General features: G+C 42.9%; 1 protein-coding gene across 1 annotated transcript; it reads right to left on the minus strand.

Moving 5' to 3' along the window:
- LLGL2 (LLGL scribble cell polarity complex component 2) lies at nucleotides 1-25,796 on the minus strand. The gene is made up of 26 exons (XM_086473398.1): nucleotides 25,717-25,796; nucleotides 19,211-19,308; nucleotides 18,148-18,229; nucleotides 16,765-16,880; nucleotides 16,018-16,176; nucleotides 15,052-15,214; nucleotides 14,744-14,876; nucleotides 13,893-13,947; nucleotides 13,558-13,712; nucleotides 10,019-10,236; nucleotides 9,451-9,518; nucleotides 8,310-8,463; nucleotides 8,097-8,201; nucleotides 7,525-7,817; nucleotides 7,113-7,266; nucleotides 6,623-6,773; nucleotides 5,828-5,944; nucleotides 5,139-5,305; nucleotides 4,144-4,408; nucleotides 3,278-3,431; nucleotides 2,630-2,667; nucleotides 2,129-2,176; nucleotides 1,548-1,590; nucleotides 1,263-1,320; nucleotides 766-827; nucleotides 1-373 (listed from the first exon to the last, which is right to left on the minus strand). Exons 1-25 carry the CDS (start codon nucleotides 25,789-25,791, stop codon nucleotides 774-776), a joined length of 3,123 nt encoding a protein of 1,040 aa, XP_086329524.1. The 5' UTR covers nucleotides 25,792-25,796; the 3' UTR covers nucleotides 1-373; nucleotides 766-773.
- Nucleotides 25,797-26,405: the final 609 nt, after the last annotated feature.

The following is a 26,405-nucleotide window of genomic DNA, read 5'->3' on the forward strand; positions in this document are numbered from 1 at the left end:
TTGGAGGTAACAGTGTGCGTTTATTAAAATCCTGCACGAAGGCAGTAACATTTATAATTTAAAACCCAGCCCAGTAGAAAAGAGAAATGTGCAAACATTTAAAAGTTAGATGTACTCAGAGGCTTGTGGTGCATCAGACCTGGCGATCCACTTCTGTCCTAATGCAAGGCGGGCTCCAAGAGGAGATGTCTCTAATGAGGCACTAAGAGGGGAGGCAGAGGCAGGCATGCGTATGCATGCAAGTTGCAGCTCAGTAGCCTGCGGTGCCGGGAGCAGTGGTGGTGCCCTCTCCCCAGGGACGGTTTGCCCAATCAGTAGTGTTATGGCACTCAATCCAATGCCAGAAAGCCCGTGACGAATTCTGGTCAATCTGCTTTGGGATACAAGAATGCAAAAGCCATTTTAGAAAACAGAAGTTAAAAGCTAATGAGAACTAATGAGTTGATATACTGAATGGATTATTGCTACGAGCTCTGGCTACCTCTCCAGCTTGCGTCATGGCAAGGTTAAGAGTTAGGCAGGAACCTTCAAAGGCTTTTTAGCTCTTCCTTGAAAACTGATACAGCTTATTTACGCATGTGGCACAAGATGCTGAACAGTGTTAGTACATCACTCGGCCTGCAGATTCCCATCCTGAAAATTCAGATCAGAGTTCTGCACTATTGCAAACCATTAAATAAGCTGAATTTTATACAGAAACTTTATTCTACTTTCTGCTTCCTTTGGCTACTTCACTGGGCGTGAAACATCTTTAGCCTCACCTACCTCCTCCATTACTTAGTCCATGTCCTAATGGATTTCTTGCCAAATTTCTTTCTGCATAGCTCCTGCAATGACACAAGAAAAGATTCATTATTGCAATGCAGTGCCATCCCATCCACTCCCAGCTGCTGACAGAAGACCAGGATTAGGTAGTGTCCAGAGGAAGTGCGCAGAGCAGAGCATGTCAGGCAGTCACTTATCCTTACACACCAGCAGTTACCAATCCCACCAAGCTTCCTGCATCCGTTGCAAACAGTAGTCCTTTGTCTACACTTCCGTAGCCCCTGTCACCTGAACATCAGTATTCTAGGGAGACAAGATAAAGCCCCGCGCCCATGGTGGTAGCTTAGTTCTGCTGTACAGACAGAATGGGAGCAGAGATACTGAACACGTCCAAGTGACAGTGTCAAGCCAGGATTAAAACTCCAGAGTCCCATCCTCAACCAACTAAGCCCATGTGGCCTGCCCTTAGATCAGTATGGGTTGACACGAATAGAAACCTGTATGCGAATACTCAGAGTCCTGTTCCTTTGGGATGTGGGAATGTGATCTCTCCTGCTTTTCGGAGAGAAAGAGACAAAGCATTATTCATAACAAACGTCAAGGGAAAGAGAACCTGCCTCTTCTCTCTTACTATTGCCCTTTGGTAGTCCGTGGGACACATAGATGACCAGATTCCAGCACAAGGATCCCTGCCATCATGTTGGGCATCCCCCTGCTTTCAGCTAGAAATTCCCTCCCTTGCCAGGCCCACCCATTAGGAGCAGAAGTTGGTTGATACTCACGCTCTCCCCCCCTCCAGAGTACTCTGGATCTCCTTCAGGACTTCTGGAAAGCAGAGGGTTAAAGCAGTGAGCCAAACCAGTGGAGATCTGCTTTCAGGCAGCAGCCTAGCCACATTCCACCTTCCCACTGAACAGCCTTTAAAACCTGCCTCCCGAAAGACAGAGGTCAGACCTTATAATATCGTTGCCTCTTCAACAGTCCCAGGTTTTTACTGAACAGGCGGGCATCAAGGACCGAAGCAATCATTTGCCCGAGGAAATGTTGCCAGTCCCAGTGTACCGAAGCCCCAAAGGAACAGTCTGTTCCAGCTGTCATTTTACACAAGTGCTACTGGAAAGTAAAGATCCTTCTCTTATGACAGCAGCCAATGCAGCTATGTGGAACAACCCCTGCCTGAGGGGACTAGCTGTCCAACCCCTCGCTTCTACTGATTCATGAAAACCCAGTATTTCTACCAGTCTTTGTAACTGCAGATCCCTTGGAACTGAGCACTGGAATCCACAAAATTCTCAGCAGCTTTCTTCTTTTCCCACCCAGAAAGGCACCTGCCCTGTCAGCAGCAAGACTTCATCTCACTCACTTTCATCATTGAGTAAGGCATGCTCCATCAGCCTCCCAGACTTCCTTTCTAAAAAAAGAGTAGGAAAAAAGCTTTTACCTAACAATATTTTCCCCTTTTCATGAAGTATGTGCGGTTTTGGAAATCCACAAAAGAACTGTATTTTTTTCCCCCCTGTTAAGTACCTTTTGACTTTATTGAATGCTTCACAACTAATCCTTAAAGCCTCTCACATACTGGACTGTATTTTCCAGCAATACTAGTTTGGCTAATAGAAGATCTCATCTGTAATTTCAAACCTTACCTTCCCACGGCCTCGTCTTTCCAGCAGAAACTACATTCTATCCTTTCAAGGCAGTCTTGCCACATGCAACTAACTTTAGCAACTACTCTGTCCAGGCAGGTCACAATGTTTCCCTCATGTCCCTCCTTACTTTCCCCTTTCTTAGGTACGACATCAGGAAAGACGTTTCAGGTTTACACATCACCATGCTACATTTAGTACAATTATTTTTTGCTTACCATCTTCTCCATAGTCACCCGAACTCCTTCCTGATGCCCTAGAAAAGAAAAGGGGGCAGAAAACAATCACTGACTCTGAGACAGGGGTGCAGAGGATTCATGCATACTCTTGGCAGCTACAAGAAGCTCCAGCGCATGTTAACTAAATGGTTTGTTGAGCAAGAATGCAGGAAGGGCTTCATCGCATGCTGGCGACGCAGAAGTCTGCAGGTATCACAGAGCACTTCTAAACTTTTGCAATAAAATTCCTATAGGACCTCCATGAGTGTCAGATCTACTGTTATTTGCTGATGTTCCAAGAGGAGAGGAGGAACACTGGATTTCCCTTCACAGAGCAACAGTTCAGCTTTGTCAGTAAGACACAGCCCCTGAAGTACCCAAGTCAGGTGTCAGCCAGACACATCATTAGGGAACAAGTAAAGCAAGCCAGAACTTGCAGTTTTATGACTCTAGCTCAGGGATACTAACTCTGATGCTTCACTACTTTGTCCCACCAGCTGTACTGCAAATAGGAAAACCATCATGGAGAAGGTTACACCCCCTGATGCTGATCCATCCAGGAACATTGTTAACAGACTCCAATGTCTTTTTTTTTTTTTTCCTCACTACTCAGACACAGTCAGTGCGCAAGAATTTTATAGACTTTACCTGGATTTTCTTGAAGCATTCTCCATGCCAGACTTCTTGTGCACATGATTGTTGCTTGTAACTTCTGGCACGTCTACAATGCACCGGGGCTCCACTAACCACTTGGTAGAAAGGGAAAACCTCTCAAACTCCGATGGTGAGATCAGATAGAAACCTACAGGTGATTAAGAATTTAAAAGCAATTCTCAAGTCCAAGAATACAGTTCCAGGACTAGAGGTGATCCAAACCAGAACAGATCTAAGCATCCTCTATGTTTGTTAGAAAGCGTTTGCATTTCCTCCCATCTAAATGAGGAGGAATCATTGAGGAAGCTATTACTCAAATTTCCCAAGGATTCATTAGCCTAGAGACTGGGCAATTTAAGATTATGCTCAGAGATAACTGTATTGACCTGTGCTGACACTTATGAAAAGCACAGAAAGATGTAAAACCTGAACTGCAAAGCAGCGATCCACCTTCAGCAGCCATAAGATCTGGGATCCCAGTTTTGCAATTTGAGTGTTCAGACACAGGCATGTATAGGAGGCACAACGCAGCCGTTTCCCCAGTGCCTGCTGCTGAGCGAGCCATTCTCTTGACTCCAGACAAGAAGGTGGCCAGACAGAAGCTACCTATGGGGCACGTCCAACCTCTTAGCTGAAAACCAGTGTATTCCTTAACAATAACGGAAGAAACTCACTTCAGCTTCTGCTAATTTGCATGTCACAGTTACCTGTTGGCAACTGGTCCTGGACAGAAACATATAATGGACATATTTACGTAATATTCCCATATTTACACAGCCCTAACACTAAACCCTATAATCCCTTTTCTGTTGTCTCAAACACACAACAGAGGCAGATGATTTGGGAGAAGCACACCTTACCTTGGCCATATTTGGTGAAGACGCAGGATGCGATGCCACTCACATCCTCTTTGCGGATGCAAGGGTAGCGGATCTGTAACTTGAGGAAGGGCAGTGAGATGATCTGAATGTCTCCCAGGTTAGTCAGGACAGCCAGGTCATTTTCACTGTAATCGTCGGTCTTGCAGCTGCCAAAGTTCGCAACCGTCACCTTTCGTACCCTACAGCCTTCCAGGGCTGTCAGCTTGAGCTTCAGTTTGGAGCTAACCTTGGGTAATGTGAATACCTGTCAACAGAAACAAGACACTGACATCTTTTTCCCGCACAATGGCAGCAGCTGCACCCCAGGCCATCTGCTGCTCCCTCCTTTAACAATGTTTTCATTCACAGGGAATACACACAGGTGTAATCTGAGTCAAGCTGGCTCCCTGCTCCAGGGACAAGTAGGAGTCAGCCACAGCCAGCGTTAAATCTGTTTCTGTTCTGACATCAAGTGGCTTCACTCTTCAGGCTGCAAACTGCATTTCTCCTCTAGTTCTTTCAAAACCCCTCCATGTTTGGCTACAAATTGTTACAGAAAGAGAACAGCATTTACACTGTGTGCTCTTCCACATTAAAAAGACAAGGCCAGCCTATAGCAAGCTACTTCAAGTCTTCTCTTTTTTTCCTCACTAGTTAGTGTGCAAAACAAGAAGCTTTTTAAGTTGCTTCATAGAAATGCCTACCAATTCCTGCTTCTGTACTAACCACAGCAAAAGCTCTTTCCCAAAAGCAGAAACAGCCTTGTCTAAAGAGTACAATGTAATAGAGAAATAAAATGTCTATGTTCAGCATGTCCATCACTATGCTGAATACCCAATTTGTCAGCACACACCTGATTTACAGACTGCACCATCCCAGGAGCGTTATTCAGGTACAGAAGAACAAGAACTCCCAAGAGTTATCTTTCCACTGAGCACTCGGTGCTTTAGCAGATTTTATGTGCAGTCCATACGAACCTCTCAGGTGATACTTACCTTAAATTGTTCTTCAGACACCACCAACAGCTGATGGCTGCCTTGCATATCAGGACTCTTAGAAAGGTCATGTGCTACTTCTAGAGGTTCTGGGAGGGGAGTGCTGCGTCCATCCAAGACAAGTATACCCACAACAGGAGCCCTGTGCATCAGCTGAATCTCTTTGGCTAGACAAGCAAGATAAGGAGCAAAACAAACAGAAAAACCAAACAGGAGTCTAGTCAGACACTGTGATAGAACCTCTCTCACGCCCTCTCAGAGCTGGAGACCTATACAAGGTGGTTATAGAAACCCTGCCTAAAAAGATATAGTAGTTAATGGGTATTTGGACTGAACTGGCTCCTGTTAAACAGTATTATTACATAAAGATATCAGGTCCAGCTGTCAGAATAAAGTACATGTGCACAGAGGCTTGACGGTAAACTTCACTGACAGCTGATGCAAGTTTAAATTTCTGAGGTGAGTAGGAGGAAATGAGGCTAAGGCATGTCCAGCAGTGCTGGAGCTCACTTACTCTTCAGTTCAGTTGCTGCAGTGAGCGTCACTTAGCTCAGACACTGCTACACTTAGCTCCACTCTCACTGATAAACAGCAGTAATTGAGCTACCTCACCTTTCTGTATGTAACTCTTGGTTATAGGAGCTACAGCTCGGATCCATTAGGACCTTGCTTTCATGAGGCATACTTACCCTGTTCTGCCCTGACAGGTTCATCCATCCTCCTCTCTGCTGGAGGCACACGTAAACAGAAGGCGTAGACTGTACCTCCATTGGTGCCTGCCCACAAGGACGGGCAGTGGCGGGAGCCTGGAGCAACAAGAAAGCTCATGAGCAAGGCACCATCTGTGAGATCCTTGGATAACTGCTTTCCACTAGCTATATACGTGCTCCCTCAGTTTACATCCTAAATATCTTTATATTAGGGTAGGCTTGCCAAGGAGACTATAGGTTCTTAGCACTTCTTTTCCCAATATGTCTCCATCAACAGCCCTGATGAAGAACACGGCATGTGAGCAAAGGGAACAGGCTGCTGTTTCCATCAGCCACCACAATCCAGTTTTCACATATTTATATCGCCTATGAGCAGAGCAAACTTGTGCATATCAGTTTGGGCTCTGATGCACAGCCAGCCACCCTCACCAAAATTAAAAGGCTCTGCTGGGGGCAAGAGTGAAGTTTAGAATAATGAGGCAAGGAAAAACTTACAGTAAAAAGTCAGATGTCATTCCAGCACATCTGAAAACCACACCTAAAGGCTGCATCCAAAGACGAACTACTACTTGCCTTGGATTAACCAACAGCCAGAATGGCTAAATAACAGTTCTGCATGACAACATATGCTCTTGTTCTATATTAGTTTTTCAGCACAGCACAAAGTAGGACACAGGAGGTGCTGAATTTTCCTGGCAGTAAATCCTAATACATTCCTTGCCAGAAGGAGGAAAAACCCATTCGGAAGAAAGCAGAGATGCTTTTTCTACTCACTGTCTCTCAAGAAGGTATCAGCAAAATATAAGGTTCGCACAAAGCCAGTGAAAGAGTCTTCTGCAGACCGGGCTTCAATCTTCCGCTGGACTGGAGCCAGTTCCATTTCCTGCAATGCGTCTTGGTCAAATTTGGCATTTGCTTCTTGCACCTTCAAAGATGAGGAGACATTTTGTCAGTCAAGCAAAGACATAGGGGAAGAGAGAGAGATAGTAACAGTGGCAGCAACAGAAAGGGAAAGCACCATCATACCAGTGAACAGGTAATGCTCTGCATCGTATGTTCAACTACAGACAGTACATCTTCTCTAAAAATGTGACTTTTTATCTAACAGATAGCAGTGTCAGAAATTGCCATTTTTGCCCTTATACCAACAGCTACCGACACCACAGCAGGGCTGCAGAACATCTCCTGCTCTAGGCAGTCTAATCAGGACTCTGCATGCTCCAAGCTGTAAACAGACAGGGCCCCAGAAAGGTGAGCCACTCACCTCCGAGGCATTTCCACCACCTCCTCGTCGCTTCCTACTGGACACCCGGCTTCTTCTGATCCGCCTGAATGACTGACGGAGGGACTTCTTCAAGGATTTCACCCGAGACAGTGGGCCTTCTAAGGCCAACTGGTCACTGGGATGCAGCGTACACCTGAAAGAGGGAGACAGTAGGCACGTGATCACTTTCTACTGGGTGGCAGTCACTCCCAAGAGTCCAACAGGACACGCACAAATGTTGGAACATGCTTATATATTCTTCAAGACCTTCAAGGACAGAGGCCAACGAAGCAAGTCTTCTTTTCACACTGACTGCTCTTGAGAAACAGCTTATCATGACTTGCTTTGTTAGCAATTCTAGGCCTGCTTTAACAGAGGATTACGACAGATCTCCTGGAAAGAAGATACTTACTTGACAAAGACCAGTCGTTTCTGCTGGTGGTCAAAAAGCCCAAAACCATGACTGGTACCAAAGGCCACAAGCTTCCATTCAGAGTGAAGGGCCAATGAGGTGACCACAGCTGGTGGCTGACATTGGACAAGGACAAATGGCTGAAAACCAGCTTCAAATCGAACAGGTCCATCTCGAGTTTTTAGTTTCTCGTGACCTTTCCATCGATAGCCCTCTTGGTCCTGCAGAAGATCTGCTTCAGCATGGTCCACAACATGTTCTGCATCTTCGTCATTCAGTTCCATCACCAGTACCTGAAAGGAAGGGGACAAACTTCGCTACAGCTTTTCCTATGCAAGCAGTCCTTCTCAGCAGCTGCAAAACTACAGCATTTCTCAGGGCTGATAAATAGCATTAGATAAAGTCTAAAATACAGATTAGAGAAAGCAGAGAACCGTGAAACAACACTTCCAACAGCTAGATGGATTTAGCATTAGAGAAATGAGTATTTCCAATTTGAACACATCTCCCAGTTGCACTGTGACAACCTGCACTAAAAGCAAAGTTTACGATGACTGTTTATATTTCGGTACCTGTCCTGCTGTACCAGCTACAGCTAAGTATCCACTGTATTTACACAGGTAGATCTTCTGGATCCCAAGTCTAGGATCATCACTGTAAGGGTCGAAGGTACCAACCTAGGCGAGAGAATACACAGTGGGTAGTCTTTGCAGATGCATTAACTAGGACAAGAATCAAAACTCGGCAGGTTTTCAGAAAGTTTCCGCAAGCAATAGCTACCTTACCTTGCGAAGTGGAGGCCATTCGTCCTCGCCCAGGGTGTTCATATTGTCATTGGGATCAGCATCTGTGAGAAATACTCTCACTGTGCTTAGCTTATAAAGGAGATGTAAGCAGACACCAGATGCATCCCAAAACCGCACAGTGCCATCTTCATGCCTGTATGAGGGAGGGTTACAGAGACACACATCATACAGGAGAACAGCAAATCACCCAGAGGAGGATGGTAACACAGAGGGGGGAAAAACACAACCAAAGACTAAACCACACCGTTTACAAAGCCCTGAGCTGTGGCAACTTAGAGCTTCAAGAGAAAGGTTTTTGGTTTGTTGGGTTTTGGTTTGGTTTTGTTTTAGTTTGTGGGGGGTTTTTAATCCAGTTTGTTCTTGATGATCTGACACCAGTGTACAATTTAAGACTACTCCGAAAAGCACTGAAAGGGAAAAAAAGCTCAGCATATAGAAGGAACAACTCGTCCTGACAAAAATACTATTACTGGGAGGGACAGAAAGAAATCAAGCATTAATCTTAGTTCTCCAAGTGAAAATTGGCAACATTCTTCAACGTGAGCGTAAGGACTTCTAACAACTTGCTGCATCGAGAATGAAGTCTGACGAACAGCCCACTGAAATTCTTAGAAGTGCTTTGGAAAGAAAGTAATACGTTTCTATGCAATGAGACAATCTCTTTCTAGCTCCTTTCACCGCTTAGCTGGACCTGTTCATGCTGATCAAAGCAGACAGGAGTCCAAGCTAACCTCTTTTGTGAGATTCAGAACAGTGTAAGGTAGGGGGAAAAATGCTTCCAAACCTGCAAGAGTAAGCTCCACTTTTACATTGCTCCCTTTGAACGAGTCTGGATTACTGCCTGCCATTACACTGATGTTTGTGGGAGGAATGGATCAGAACTACAAATAAGCCAACTTTATAGGTCACCTGCGGACATCTCAACCTGTTTGCTCAGAAGTAGCAGACTCAGTTAGCTTTACAAAGCTAGCAGCCCAGCTTTGCGAAGCTGTGTTGTAAAGTTGCAGCCTTCTCCCTACAAGATGAGCAGACTCGAATCCCACGGGAAAGCCTCAGTTAGCTCAAAAGGAAGAACAGAAACTGGAAAGGGCCCCTTGATTGTTATCAGTTCAGTACATACCCTGTTAGAAGCAAGTCCCTCTGCGGAGGATCTGGAGCTATGTTGGTGCCACCATCAATCGGCCACGGCTACAAATACATTAAGGGAAGACTGTGATTTCCTAGGCAGTGACAGTGTGAAGAGACTATGCAGTCGGCAGGAGAGCATGAACTTCAGTGCAAGTGCAGTGAAACAGTCCATGCTGTTAGCTTTTGTTTGGATTAGATGTTCCTGTTCTGACACCAGCTGTGCTTTTTAGAAGACATTCTACACATTTCCTCAAGAAGCTGTGCCGAAAGCTTCATGCTTCTAAACGAGAAGTTTGTTACCACTGACAGCTGGGAACACTCAGACTTTCCTTCTAGCTTGTCAAAGCCTGAAAAAAATATCACATTTTAATCCCCCAGTGTGAGTAACTGTATTGGTGGCGCTCTGGGAAAAAGCCTTTCTTGACCCTATTAAGAGGCAGGACAACGTCTGGTGCGACTCATCCCTCCACACGCAGCCAGCAGCACAGACCACCCACGTTCTGAGCAGTCCTGCTGTTCTTAAACGCATGGGAACACATGTACATTTAAAGCTGCCATACCATATTCGAGTAGTGAATGTTCTGCTTGCTCCCAGCACTGATAATCCTCTCCCACAGTTTCAGCGGGATGTTGGAGACGTGGTGTGAGCAGGTGATGGCTGAGCAATGGAGAGAAGCCAGGTATGGAGGATGGACTGCTGGCCAGCCTGCAGTTTTCAAGTCTATAACTACCAGCTCTTCTTCTGCCAGCACCACCATAGCAGAAGGGTCATCAAACTCTGCAGAAACAAGATTCATTGAGGCTAACAAAAATGACTATCCAAGCTTCCTGTAAGGCTTGTTTGAAAACCGTTATCGCAGAGCTCTACACAAACATTTTTGTTGGCAAAACTTCTAAACGCTTCTGTGTTAACTGGGCCTACTGAGGCACTGATATTAATAGATTTAAAGATACTAACAGATTTACTGCAAATTCATGTTTCTTTACATGCTCCTGGGACTGTCAGAGTGACTTTTTTTTAGATTCCACTGCAGAATAAGAAATTTGTTAACAACATACATGGCTAAACAACACAAGTTCATATTCACCACTGTAACAGCCAGAACTCAAAGGACTTTACCTACAGCTAATTAACAGCATGGGAGGACAGACACGCATACAGCCCAGCAGTGACCCATTTAGTACTGTGTTAGGACCGCAGTCCGTCTAGGCTAAGCTGCTTAAACACAGTAATGCCTTGGGTTCTGCAGAATGCTTCTCTGCTTGAACTGACAAGTATTTACAACTCAGCTCTCTCACTTTTCAGTTGCCCTGTTCTCATATGTTGCAACACATTCTCTGGACTTTTACAAACAAAAGAAATCTGTTAATGTAACTTTACAAAGGGCACGTGACAATCAAGAATTTAAGATTTTTTCATTGTAACTAGAACTAAAGTGAAAAAAAATCCAGCCTACAAGGACATTACTGCAGTGACATTCACAAGACAGCCACAACAGCAACTGGTGGGGAAAACCAAAACCATGAATCAGTTGACACCAATAACGATGAACACAGCTACAGACATCTAAGGGAATGCAGAGCTGTAAGATGTCGCACTGCAGGGGCCGTGATAAACAGTGAGCCATAAGCAAACTAGCATCTTTTCACTGACCTTCCCTGCTAACCTGTACTTTTATTTCCCTTCTTTAGTTGTTTGATTACCTGGAACATACTCACAAGATGGCACATCTATAAGCAAGCACATACCAACACTGTTCACTCAGCAAAATTAACTTCAAGTAATTAGTAGTTGGCACCATTCTAGTCAGACACCCTAAGTTTCACCTCTGACTAGCCACAGCCACAACACACCATTAATCAGTTTGGTTTCTTCATGAAAAAATGTTCTATATTCAGTTTTGCTTTACTTTCTTATATGCTGTCATTTGCAGTTGCATACAAGACTCCCAAATAGAACAAATAATATCATACCCGTACTACATTATGCATGATCAGCCCTGCACTCTGACTGCTACTGCCAACATTAACCAAATAGGCTCTGTTTTAACAATAATTTTTTCCCCTGCAAAGGTACACATCTGAGCTCATTGCCTATGGCAAGAATCTATTTTAAGCTGCTGAAGCAGCAAGCATACGAGAATTTGTCATGATTGCCATACACTCATCCACCTGCTAATTTAAAAAAAAAAAAAACAAAACAAAACAGGAAGGGCTAGCCTTTTAAAAATTGTTTCCACAGCATATTCAGGGTAGTGGAAAGTCACCAGCTACCACCATGCTGCAATGCATAAGCTTTGTCCTTATTAAATTAAGTGGCTTTGGTATACAATTAATACCTTCGTATTGCCGTCGCAGGGAAGACTGCTTAAGGGCAAACAAGGCAAGCTACGCAGATCCACTAAGCTTAGGCAATCAGCCACAAGGAAGCTTGTCAACCACAGAAACCTCATTTTATTGTAAAAAAGACTTCCTCATCTAAGTGCAACAGTTTCAGCTTCCCATAGCAGCTCCTGTCTGTACCCACTAGAAGTTGTGTTAACTAGACAATTCAATCCTTGGGAAGTATAAACCCTGTTAAGTTCAGTCACTTCATCCTAAAGGACTTTTAATCATATCCAGGAATTGAACTTCAAGCAGTCAATCTCTTATCTAAACAACTCAGATTTCTTTCATCTTTAAGACTTTTGTTCCATCATCTAGAATCTCAGCTCTGACAACTTCATAGAAAGTAAAAGGGTCTACTTTCTTTAATGATAAAACCTAGACAGTACCTCAAGTTTAATGGCATTATTAAGCTTGATGGTTTAGACCTAAAGGTTCTGCACATTGGGAAGATGCTTATAGAAGGCAACGTGGTGTAGGGAAAAATCTATAATAACAAACCCACACAGGCACTTCACCTCAGTTACATTCTGCCTATTTCTTTACTGGCTTTTCAGTAACTTGAGAGGGTCTGTTAAGGTCCAGGGAGAGAGGCGGGGTGGGAATCCAAAAGCTCTTTCTCTATGTCTACTTTCTCAAGATGGCCCTCCCCTGGATCTGTGGTCTGCTTTGTACAATAGGCCAGAGGGAGCCAACCTGCATCTACATATTTGAATGCCCACGCCTGCACAATGTGTAGCTGGGAGCTGTCACCACCCTCACTGGCAGTACACAAGACAAATAGGTTTGGAAACTAGTCTACTAGGCAAACCAGAAACTACAAAGCCTGAGAAAATTCAGTAACAGAAAGTTTGCCTACAAGCTCCTAAAAAGTATCTAGACTTCTGCAATCTGGTCTGACCCAACTTCAAATACTGCACATTTGTGGAGCTTGAAATCGCTTTTTATACTCAGTTACTTCAAGGTAACCAGAAGCAAAAACTACACGAGCATTAGACGAACAGTTCTTGGGGAAAATCTTTTGCAATTCCATAAAAAGAAACAATATTACAGCTACTGTGGAAGTAGGGGCAACAAAGCTCTTCAAGAAGCGAGAATCTGACAAGCTCTAAGCCAGCCGTGGAATGAGTGCTATTCAGTTTTAGAACTGTTTACATTCACGTTCACCAGCAGTAAGCAAATTAAGTTCCCTATATACTGACCCTTGGTTCTATGTCGCCCTTTGCTGATTTATTACACAGAGCCCTAGTCATAAATCCAGGTAGTAATTAAAAGAAACAGTGTCTCAGTGGGAGTAAATTCTGGTTTTAATTATTGCCTCCTTTGAAGTGCTATTTCCAAACAGCAAAATTCAGATCCTCATTTCACAACCTGGTTATGTCCAGTGTCCAGCTTACACAGACATAAGCCCAAGAGATCTTCTCACATCAATGGAATAGCTTAATTTTTTGAGGAAGGTACAGCATTTATAACAGCCCATTCTTTATACCAGTATTTTACACTTCACTTTGAAACAGCAAATCTCTTTTAAGGTTGGACTCAGTTTTAAGGGTCTTTTCCAACCTAAATGATTCTATGATTCTCTGTTGAAAGCCTCAGAAAACCCCCAAACAACTGCCCTCCTTATCACTTTCACATGCTATTTATACCAGGCAGCTTTCCACATGTGTACACAGCTATTCTAATTCCTCAGTAAAGCCCTTTCATCGCATACCTGCAGTAGGCTCCGAACTGAAGATTATAAAGAAGTCTATCACCCGTGATGTGAAGTCAAAGGCTGTTTGCTGACTGCCACGGACAACAGAGATACTGTGCCGGTCACCGTAGCTAGCCCGGGGCATCCCTCCTTGGAATATAATGTAAGGAAGCCTTAAGAGAAAGACAGAGTTAGGGTGGGATATGCTGAAGTGAGGAGTAAGACATAAGGCAAGTCAAACTTTGACAAAAAATTCTTACAACGTCACCCTAAAGGGCTCTTACGGTATTGCACACTGCACCCTTTAAACGCCTTTAAACAGGTGAGAGTGAAGGGATACACCACAAACTTACCCATTTTTTGTTGTCTGCCAGTAGATCTTGGAGATGGCCTTGCAAGGGAAAGGACCTAAAAGAACAGAGTTACTTGCTATAATTCAAGAAGTGCATGTTGACGTAGGAAGTTCCTTATCCTGCTTCACCTAGGTCACCTCAGCCTCCAGGTCAAGGGGAGCCACCTGAATTAGTAGGCACCACCACCTCCCCAGACCAAGCCACATCAGACAACAAGTCTTCTGGGACACACTGACCACAGTACTGCTCAGCAAAACATGGCTTAGGCTCAGGGGAACTTTTGAACCATGTTGCTCATGGCTAACAGGGAGTGGAAGCGCTGTTGTGGAGGCTGATTAACTAGAAAGGATTGTTAAAAACACAAGCATTCCTGATGTAATTTACTAATACAAAGGTGATAGAACTTTAGAGGGTTCTATATGCCTGAAAGATGAGGTCATCCCCATTTGATGGGTTTCAGCAAATCAGAGGCTTCATTTCATCACTGCTCAGGTTGACAAAAAGTACACATAGCTCACTATTAATTACAGAAGATCCAAGCAAGTCCTGCTGAGCAGGACACGTGAACTAAAACAAAGAGCTGAATCACCATCACCCTTCTTCATAAGGGGCATTGATTTCTTAAACACATTCGCTCTCCATGTTCAGGACATACTTCAACATTGTGAAGCAGTTTAAAATCCAAGAAAAAAAAATGGACTGAAATCCCTTAGCCTGGGCTCACAACCCATTCAAAAGGCAGCTCTGCATTTTGCCATTAGGATTAAACGCTGGGGAGAACATGACTTAAACAAGCTCAAAATGAGTTTGTGTTTAGACAAATATGCAACAATTAAACCTCACTTACTGACCATAAGGCACAAGGTTTTCCAGAGGCTCAGGCTGCCTGTTGTCACTGGATACTGGCCACTGGGTGTAACTTCCATCATAGTGACAACTAATGAATTTACTGCCATCCCTCTGCCAGTAGAGGTTCTCCAGTTGCTGAAGAGGAAGACACACAATGACTGCTCTCCAGAGAGCTGTTAACCCCAACAAAACCAATGCATTCTTACTGAAAAAGCAGCTTTGTCAGGCTTTCGCAGCATCTACTTGTCTTCAGAGTGCTCTGAGAGCGCCCTTCCTCCCCTGCTGAACTGACTTTGGATTGTGTTAGTACCTGGCTGCCCAGGAAATGGTGTGTCACTTTGTTATTCTGAAGGTCCCAGAGGACAATCAAGCCCCTGCTGTATCCAACCAGGATCTGGTCAGGGTTCTTTGGATGTTCCCGAAGGGCTTCCACCAATTCACATGATCGCCTGTTACAGTAATCTTCCGGTACCCTACAGAAGCAGAAGAGAAAACCAAGAAAAGTTTATTCCAGGTACAACCTAATAGACTGTAATAACAGTAAATGTATAAGAATGAGAAATTAAGCAACAGAAAGTTCAAACAGATGAGAATAACTACAATCTCTGCATAAATCCTTCAAACAGCAGAAAAAAAAATTTAAAAAAAAAAATCTTATGTCAGACATCACACCAGGCCTCACTCACAAACATGCATCCAGTCCCATTTTCTTTAGGGAAAGCCCAAGGTTTACAATTAATTCCAGGACTGGATCCTAGGAGTGTAAAGACAGCTGAATCACCCGCCCTGTTCTCTTGTGACCCTTACAGAACAAAGGTAACACACAAATATCAGTAGGAAGCAACAACATGAAGCAGAACAGTTTTCAGCAGCACTTAAATCTCCAGAGTGACAAAATCCTCATTTAGACAAAGCAGCATCAGAAGTTCTGCCAATCGTAAAAAAAAAAAAATAAAAAAAATGGGCACTTACAGCTAAACATAACATTTTTTTGCAAAAGTAAACACAAGGGACAGGGAACAAGGTTTGCAGATTTACTCCAAGTCCCTCCTGTATAGTTCTGCCTATATGCTGTATCTCCACGGTGACCAGGGCAGAAACTGTTACTCACTACATACCAGGAGCAAAAGTTACTTTCACAGGAGTCATGCAGATTTGGACAATGCTTAACACAACAGTGAGGCCCCAGTACATAATCTAGGGTGACATTTTAACAAAGGATATGTCTGCTAATGGGATTCCACCTCTACACAGCGCTGCCTGTTTGCTCACTCACCGCTGTAGCACAGCCTCGGAGGTTATGGTCCTGTCCTCTAGCACTCTGAATGACGGAAGCTCCACGACAAAGATGTTGCCACTCTCTGTGCCAAGATACAGCACTTCCCGTGAGGAATGGGGAAGGACAGCCGTTATCTGCGTGGCACTTGGTGGAGACCTGAGGATGCAAAGAGACTCTCATCGCTACTGGACTTGAGAGAACTAACGACACAACAGCGATATTTACAAGTGTCATTTGTTTTATCGGCAGAGATTTTCAGCCAGGTATGATTTTTTCTGAAGGAGGAAAACACTAGCTTTAAAGTAAATTATGTCAAAAGACTTTTGACAAGCATATGGACAAAGACCCAGACACCTTTTTACAGAAGGCTTTCTTATTAAGTGTCCCCAAAGGAGCTAAAAACAGCTCACCCAAAACTGGCAAGGTCACATGAAGCTAAAACCGTAACAGTATTTTAAACAGACTTAAGAAATGCTTAGATTTACTTAACCTTAAGATTTACAGCTCCTGTACACACAGAAGTGGATGCACAATATCAAAACAAGATGCCACCCTTTATATAGGTATAACACTCTTAAAAGGTGGTCCCCTGGGCCCTACACAACTCCTTGTTGGTTTCCATGGATGCCCCTTTAATGGATTCACAGGAGTGAGAGTCTGTAAGAACAGGACAAGCTCTAGCTAGAGCAATAGCTTCTTGCTTGCTTATCCCCAAACTAGCTCAAAAACACTCTTGCAGATTACCCAGGTGGCCCTTTCAACGTGAAGCGGTGCTCCTCCCGCAGCTCAGATGCTCCACTGTGCTGCTTCAGGCTCCAGAGATGCAAGCTGTTATCATCTAGCAATGTCACCAGCTGGCACTACAAAACCACACAATATGCTTTTTTCAGAATCACAGTATTAAATATAACACAGTAAATCTAGCAATAAAGTTGCTGCTGTTCATAATTCTCTGCTAAAACAGGACTGGGGAGCCAACCACAGTACTTTATAGTGGTAGATACACACTGCAGCAATGCTGTTAGCCAACAGCGAGGGATTTGGGGGTTGAAGGGAGACAAGAAGTAGCCTGAAGGCTAAAAACCCTCTTATATAGGACAAAGGCATAGGTTATCACTGAGGGGGATGACAATCTAGGCTCTTGAAAAAGATCAGCCTATGCTGTAAAGCTCAGCGAGACAGCTGCAGGCTGTTAGCTCACCACCTTCTCACTCAGCTTGGTTTCCTGCAACACACCCCAGCTTTGGGTGGGGCTGATACAGTCTACTACACCACACTCCTTGCATTCTTTGTGTCCAACCTCATTCTGAAGGGTTGTGTCAGAGTTCTTTTATGAGCCCAGCCCTGCTGGCTGTATGTTCAAATTGAAGCATTTTACCTGCTGAAGCCACACCTGGTGCAACACTCCCCATGGGAGTTTCAGCTTATACCATTAGTTAAGCAAACAGACAACCAAAACCGCCTCAAGAATTAAATCCCTCTCATACAGAGGCCACTCGTGCTATACTGGGGGCATCAGGCAACAAAGTGTGTGGCCATACACACCAGTCTGCCAGTCAAGGGGAAGGGAAAGCGGTTAGACAGCCACCAGACATTCAGAAAATTCTGTCTTCCTATTTTTATTTTGTGGCAGTAACTGTTCAGCAATCCCCACGAGCAAGATTCAATACCCCAAAACACAAAGGCAACACACTTAAGAGCAGGTGAGGTTAGCAGTACTGTTTTGAACTCCTGAAAATAATTAAATCAGTTCAGCAGCAGCTACTGTTCTACCTGTTCTGCAGAAGAAAGACCACTCAGTCCTACTGAAAAAATACGGGCTGCAAAAGGAAAAGGAAGTTCTCGCTTCTGCAGCAGACTGCCTGAACTATTCTGGCCTTATTACCATTCCCAATATGTTGCTTGAGATAAATGACAGTTGCAGACAATAAATCTACTCTTAGGTTTTACCAAGCATCTCCACAGCAACAAGTGCTGTTGAGAGCACAAACCACACTGGGACAGGCATTCCCAACCAAGCAGTATTTGAATATACTTGGTAATAGGAGACCAGTTGCCTGGAACAAACTCGACACCTGTTTAAGAGGTACCTACATAAGTCACAGAGGTACCGAAAAATACACTTACCTGATCAGGTATAAAGTGAATCTGCATTACAGTATTGTTTTCTTCATGTAAACCCATGAACTCCACCCCAGGAGCACCATATCTGAAGAGTTTGTTGAGGATCTACAGTATTTAAGATGACCCACAGCTACAATTAATTGATAAGAAGCTTGCTAGCAAGCAAGACGAAAAGAGATTAGTTTGAAACCATGTTTTACTGTTAGTGATCTGGACTGAGAAGAACCAATGCAAATCTGTTTTGATTTTATATGCTTGCAGCAGGTTACAGGAGAACATGGAAGTTCACTTCATCCTTTGAGCATATGCAGAAGAGGTGCCTGGACCCTGCTTTTTCTCAGAGATGTTTAGTGGTTTCCCAGACACTACAATCCTGCTTAACTAATTTGTAACCAAGAGACAGATGGCTACCGCCCGCATGTGGAGTCCAGCCTCTGAACACAAACACCACCAGGAATGAATGATTAAGCAGGCAGAGAGAGCACCAACTTCTCCTTTCTGGGCTGAGTGATATGCCTGTTTTACAGCTTGCCTAGCTGGTACTGTGCCATGGGAATCACCTCAGTGCCTTGTGTATACACGAAAATCAGACTGGATGTCATTAGCCAAAAAAAGTTACCACCTTCAACATTCAGGTTTTTAATGTCAAAACCTCAGGAAGCTGAAAGGATTTCTGACTTCAGTTTTAACCTTTGAAACAGAATTGCCTTAAAAAAAAAAAAAAAAAAAGGAACCCTGCCCCAAATATTTAAACAACTCTGGAATTTACAATATGAAGGATTGCTAAACTTAGGCCAGATCTAGTCTGACCTTCTGCATAGCAAGAGCAAGGAGTCTTGTCTATTATCTGCATCAGCTCAGCTTCTGTTTGAGCTATAGTTCAGCTCTTGGCAAGATAATCCCGTTCTGATCAGCCCAAAATCACTTCGAACCTCGGCAAACTCTTCCAATGTTCCAGTAACCCTTGCTTGCAAATTTATACTTAATCTAACTTTTTACAGCGTCTTCAAAGTTTCACATTCTGATGCGGCCAGAGAAATCTAGCCAAAGTTGTTCAAAAGAATACAGTTTGATGGCTCCCGATCGCGTTCCAATGGCCATAAGGCGGAGAAATGGGCTATAGCCCAGTGCACTGGGTTGATGGGGAAATCCATGTTCCACAGTCTGGTAAAGAGAAAGAAAAATGATGATCAACAGCATGTTTCATGGGCATTGTCGTATACAGATAAAAACAGAAGTCAAATATGGCATGGCAGACTGAAATACAGCTCTTAATGGCAGCTCTTTCCGTTGAAAAGTGTTCAAACAGGTTAGATTTGCTCAACAATAGCCTAAGAATAAATCTGTTCCAAGAACCCCTGGCTCTGCAGCCAGGGTATACAGAAGTGTAACAGAAATGAAAAAGGAATATTCTGAAAACCGTAACCCAAGCAGCTCTTTATGTTAAGATTATAAATAACTCTGCATAAGCACAGCTTACTCAGTCACCACAATACACTCCATCACTTCACATCAACTTTACTTCTGTAAACCAACCGCTCAGCACAATTTCAAAGTCTAACACAAATACTGCATACTGTAAGGTCAGCTTTATCTGCTAAATTCCACCCAGGTCAGCCTTCATGACCTCTTGTTGACTGACAGCAAGAAATGGTGCAAAGCTACGAGGAACTATTGAGTGAACATCAGTGTATGACAAGAAAACTAAACAGACTTCCCATGTGGCAGTCAGTAAGAGAATGCAACTGGCACCCATCTTCCAGAGGTAGCACAAGGAACACTGGAATTTAATGAGAGCAGAAGCCTGCTAGGCCACCTCAGACTAATTCAAAGCCATTTGGTAATAAAAAGATGTCAGTCACTATCATGGGGAGCAGCATGTTGCTTTGCTTTAGTGGCTTCCCTAAAGTACAATTTACACCACACCAAGAGGAAGATTTGGAGCATGTTGTACACACCACACTTAGCATGGCCGATGTGGTTACACACTATGGAATAATACTCTGCCATACTTACAGGATGAAACCAAGCAGCTTGCAAAACAGCTCAGTCAAATTTTTAGAAGTGCTAATGTACAGCCATTATCATTGTTTAGACAAAACAAGTATGCATGAGTGTTCACAACATATAGCCATGTAAAGAGGGATTCGTATGCCCAAAGATTAATAGGGCTACTTCCTGGAAAACATTGTTATCCTTACAGTCCCAGCTTCTGGAAAATACATTCTTCTAAGGCAAGCTGGTCAGCTACAGAATAGGAATTTGTTACAAAACAGCCTGAGAAACATTCATGCTAAAACACACAAAAAAAGAGAGAATAAGCAGACAACCCTCCATCTACAGAAGTAAGCACTTGCACCTCACTCCCATCTTCACTTCCATCGTGTCTTTGAGACAAAGCTACCACATCACTTTGCTTCATGGTTTATTCAACCTAAAAAGTAACACCTGGACTTTATTTCCTGTGTAGTGATTTCCCAACTTAATCCCTTGCAGGAGAATCGAATCAAGCCAGTTTCATTTCTGTGGTCATACCATCAGCCTGAGGTGCTCCCAGCTGCTACAAAGTAGTTTAATGCTCTTTTACTGCTCCTGCTCAAAGACACAGTCCTAGGAAGATATGGCTGACCCCTCGTCTGCCAGATTGCTTCTGTTTTAGCCGTTTGATCACAATTCATAAACTGTAAAAATAGACCTCCTTCCTCTAAACCACCAGTTTCACCAGTCTGAGGTCCTATTAGGGGAAATTGAGCCATTTTAGATGATAAGAAATTGGAAATACTGGAGCATTTCCCAATTTTCTGCTTGCCAATTCCTAAGACTGGGAAAAGGAGTAGTTACTAATTTTTAATCTTTTATATGTAGTAAACTAAAATTATTACTACTGGCTCCAACACCACTGAGTGTATTTCCCTTTATATGATAACTTAACCTCCATCCTTATTTATTTATATTCTAAGAAGATAATTTAAGTGTTACGTTTGTATTATTAACAATGAATTTTGAGAAGTCAGTCTTTTTAATGTCACCGTTGAAGTTGTTGCTAACCAACCTTGCTTAGCTACACATATAAAACTTCCTAGAGGAGACTGTATGAAATTAGAAACTTATCTATGGACTCAGAATTGAAACAGGGCATTTTTTAATCCAGAACAGGCAAAGAGGAATTTCTTTGTACCATGATAGCTACTGAGACAACACAGAAAAGCTTCCTAGTTCTCAGAGTTGTGGGAGTATGAAGCTATGGTATACAATTCCAGGAAGAAGATTCAAGGAAACATGGTATCGTAACAACAAATCAGATATTTAATTGAATCAGGTGTAGCACGAGCAATAGACACCATTCCACTCGTCCCCGAAACAGTGAGGAACTTGTTAGGGAGACACTAGTGTAATTCCACCGTTAGTTTTAGTTTCCATTTTTTCACAGTCACTGCACTGTCATGTCATCAGCACAACTAGGCACCATTTTCAATGAAACATCAATCAGATACTGTTTATTCTGAGACTTCTTCCGGCCCAGGCGATAAGGCTTTAGTCATAATTCTCATAACAGAAAATCATCTCTTATACAATACTGTACTGCCTGTTAGGAAGCTGTCAACACTAACCTTAATATTGGCCTTATTAGATCTTGGGTTTGATGTATTAATTTGTAAACACATTAGACAAGCCAATAAAAGCTTTAATTTTCAAGTATGAGACCTATGAACTGCATAACCGAGTGCGTACCATTCGGCAACAATAATAGAAGGGTAATTTTTTCTCCTGGTTTTCCTATTTCAATAGAAATTTTGAACTACCCCCCCATCCCATAGATAACTTTGCAAAAGCTAGAGCAACTATTACATCCAGGAGTAAACTGTTAGTAATAGAAGGCCACTGCAGAGAACAGTGCCACACGCAGAAGCACAAAGACAGTATCAGTAACAACCACAGTGTGTTACACAACTGCTTATGCAGTAATGTACTAATGGTTTCTGAGAGCTCTGAACCTTCAACCAAGATGCCCATAAGATGTAATGAAGATAACTCCTCCTATGTCGTTCACTTGTTTCCACAGCCAGGCAAGAAAGGCATCGGGGTGGCTTTTTGGCTGCATTTGACACCACCAGGGCCAGGCATTCACCACCACTGTACTGATTACCCAGATCCTTTTCTTGTACTTCTTTACACCCAGTTGTTAAACCACATCAAGTCAGCTTTTCGGCTGGTCTCCTCTCCTCCCCTCTCTCGGGCAGCTTTCATCAGCCAATCCTTTCACCTGCTCAGCAGGTAAACCCAGCAAGAGAGAGTGAGGGGGGGCAGAAGGCAGGAGAGGTTACAATGGAGCCTTTCAGCAGACCTGAAATAAGAAACTAGAGTGCCCACAATGTGCCCTCCTTCTCAAAAGGACCTTTGTTTCTTTGAGGAAAGGTAGGAGCTTTTGTTTTCATTTTCCTCAGACCACAGATTTGTCAGACTCAGTAAAAATAAGCCTGATGTCAGCAGCATCAACTCAAAGAAACGCTTCATGTCAGTCATATTTACTGCAGGAAAAATGCGGCCAAACTCAACAGTTGTTCCCAGCCCACACTAAAGCTGTGCAGATGAAATGCAGTGCTGTCTTCCTTCTTTCATTTCTCTCCGCTTCTCCTCTCAGATTGTTTTATGACAAAGCAGAGACAAACCCAACCACAGGCAATACAAACCCTGTCCCTTTGTTAATATGTCTTTTGAAGAAACAATGAAGCCTGTTTGTATTAAATCTACTTTGCATAGACACTAATTCAGATTTAAGGTAAGCTATCCATCACACCCATTAGTAAAGGGTTAGGAAGACTGAAAAGAGGAGAAAAAAACACAAAGCCATAAATTAAATGCAATGTTCCCAGTTTGGTAACATTCAGCTGTAAGACAGGCTGGTTCACCTGTGTGTTACCCATCATCTAGTCTGACAATGCCAGCCTGAACATGTTTGCTCTGCAGGGCTTGGACTGAGCCAAAGGCATCCAAATACTACTTCCAAAAGCAGGATAAACTTAAAGAAGTAGACTGCCAAGTCCACATACCTTATCCTTCATTCTATCCACTGAGCTAAAAACAGATTCTTGCAACAGGTACACACAAGTATGGGAAGTTCTTACTCATACAGAGAAAAAGATATGCAAAGCTAAATGACTAGCAGAATTTAGGAAGGTGTTTTTTGAAACAAACACAAGTTTGAGGACAGTCTGAAGAGCTAGTCCAGTGGTCAATCAGTCCTTTAAAAGCATCTGGACCACCTCTTATCTGGAACAGAAATGCAGGAGGGGACAGTAAAATGACTGCAACCTATTTATACTTGAGGGAGTAAACAAACCAAAAAAATCCACCATCAACAATTAAAACGATGTTTTTAATTGAAGTCCATTACTAGGTCAGCATGGTCAAATACATTCCACTGTATTAACACTAAACTTGTGTGGCCTTATGCATTCATATTCAACTCCAGTGTAAACAATAAAATGAGGGCAGGAATCCCCAGCACTTTTAAGGTACAGACCTTCCGTTTCGTCACTACCAGCATCACACACCGAAGAGGTGCAAGCACACCACGCAATTTCTCTGATCAGCAACTTTACAGTCCCACTAAATATTTCCCAAGCAGGTTCTCAACCAGAAGTGTTTCAAAGACCTCAAATAACAAGTGTTTAAAAACTTGCTTACCAGCACTAACGTGCTTGCTTTACTAGCACATTAGACAAGGAACAGCCTGAGCACAGAAAGTCCTATGTTTCTTGGCTCCTTGAAGCCACAACCTTCAACAGGTCAGAATTAAGGTTTGACTTTCCCAGATCTTCTCAGTCTACCTAGCTGTGAGTAGATGTTTATTGTATCAAAGGGTAGAGGCTTCCATTAACTCTGGAAATACTGGAATGGGACACACAAGACTTGAAAAAAAAAAAACAAAACCCACCACAAACAAAACTTTATGCAAGAAAAAAGTATAATGTAAAAGATTCTGGTATAATGTAATGGAATAATGTTCATTCCTTTTCCGATTCTTGTTAGAAAAGAACATTACTGTGGCTTAAAAGTGTAAATGCATTTTGCAAGGCCTTTAATTACCATGTTGTTAATAAGAGTAAGCCATTAGGAAGTGTCCAAAGTAGTCACCTCCGTAGAAAAAACACGCAATATTTACCTTCAGGACTGAATCAAATGGAGTCACAAATCCTGATGCCAGCTTCTAATTTATTTGGAAGCTTCCCTCTGCTGCAAAAGCTAGTTCTTTCAACCCTGTTTTGCATCACCCAAATTAGTCTGTCTCTGGCAGCTAAAGTTTAGCCAAACATTCTCATAAGAGAAAGGCATATTCAAGGAAAAGATATCCCTGAAATAGAAAAGGTTTTTCCAAGACATACACAATTTTATACGCTTATAAACAATTCTGACGCATCCCTGGGATGTCTTTCCTGAAGCTGACATTGCATTCAGCTAAATGCAAGCAACTCAATCCTGGTCTTCATTTACTGAAATTTCTACTGCACCTGCACTAGCATTTCATCATGGCAGCAAGCAGAAAATAGGCCTGAAGCACTCCTGCGTGCCTTTTGTCTCCCCAATGGGAGAGAGGTATGCATGGAAATGGTGTGGTTTAGTACTAAATTACATTAAATCATTCATCCCTAATATACAAAGTTCCACTTTAAGTATATATCTACACTAGAATGTTAATGAATCAAGGAGGTTATTTCCTCGGCTGACTTCATTTATCCATTATACTTTTCAGCAAAATTCCATTTAAACCTTGGAAATACAAAACCTACAAATATATTTCTGATACCAATTAAGATGTAAGTAGCCATTAGCCTAGCAATGAATTAATACTAGGCATTACAAAGATGAAAGCACTATGTTCCTGGCCAGGGCTCAAAAGAAAAATGCCCGGAGTGCTGGATAGATAGCACAGCCATTGCCGTTTCCTCTTCACAGAGGGAAGGAAAGAAACTAGATACAGATTCAGCCTAAGATGATAGCAAATTCGTTATTAATGGCCATTATGCTGCCTAGGTGCTACCACATTTCTACCACAGACTTTTAAATTGACATTTAAAACCAGAGGTATACTTATAAACCCAAAGTATAATCACAGACAAAGAACTCTGGCTTCAGCTGCGTCACAAGCTGTGGCTTATGCGTACCTTTAGAAAAATGTTTACTTTCATAGCGGTACTGCAAAGACTACCTATAACACAAGTAGTCACAGCATATAGCAGGACAAACTACAGAACACTCAGAGTATATAAAAGCTGCTGCAAAGCGAAGATCTCTTCTTTCAGCAAGTGCCACTCAGCCGCGTGACAATATCCTTTTCCTTAAAAACGAAAGCCAGAATTGAGAACGTGCTCGTGAGCCTAAAGAAAACTAGTCAGGCACATCGGGAGGGGGAAAAAAGGACAGAATTGAAAAAGAGAACAAACCACCTCTCCTAAATTTAACTTTTCCACCCACACTGAAGTAGTTTTTCCTTCCCTTCACACTGTGCAGTGGCTCAGGATAGATTTGCCTCGCACACATATGCCTTGAAGTTTGAGGAAAGCACTGTACCTTGTTGAACTGGAAAAGGTCGCGTTTAAGCCTCTCTCTCACTGGATCATGACCAGGTCTTAAGAACCTTCTCATCTTCCTCGCTGTAGTATCTTGGCACCAAAAATCCTAACAAAACAAAAAAAAAAATAAATGCAAAGCCATATAAACAAAGGCAGCCTGAGAAGAGAAGCAAGCAGAAGTAGGTTACTTATTTTGGTTTAGCAGGTAACATAAATCAGCCAGAGGAGAATGAGACAACACCACTATCGAGTAACTAAAACCTGATACCACCACAGAGCAGCATCTCTGGTGCAGGACTTGCACAATACCATTTTCGCATGGCTAAAGCTAACCAGTACGGCTAAGCCAAGAGGATTTTAGAAGGGTTTTTACACTTGGCCATTTTGCCATCACATCAGTTGACCTTATCCAAAGAGGAGGCAAGCAAAACTGCGGCATTTGCATAAACATTTGGACAAACCCAAGCTAAAGGCTAACTCCCAGGCTCAAAAGCATTATTGACTACTATCAGTTTTCACCCCAGGTAACCCTCCAGCTATTGAGCTAAAAAGAGAAAGAATCACATTTTCAGCTCGCTCCATGGGTACGGCCGAAAGGGCGCTGTGCTGCCTGCAGGGTAGCTGCATTAATTATTAACTTGCTTTTGTAAAATATCCAACCTAACTCCCTGCTCAAGGTGGGGGTAG

Source organism: Leptosomus discolor, chromosome 15, assembly GCF_034619465.1.
Source record: "Leptosomus discolor isolate bLepDis1 chromosome 15, bLepDis1.hap2, whole genome shotgun sequence".
Lineage (NCBI taxonomy): Eukaryota > Metazoa > Chordata > Aves > Leptosomiformes > Leptosomidae > Leptosomus > Leptosomus discolor.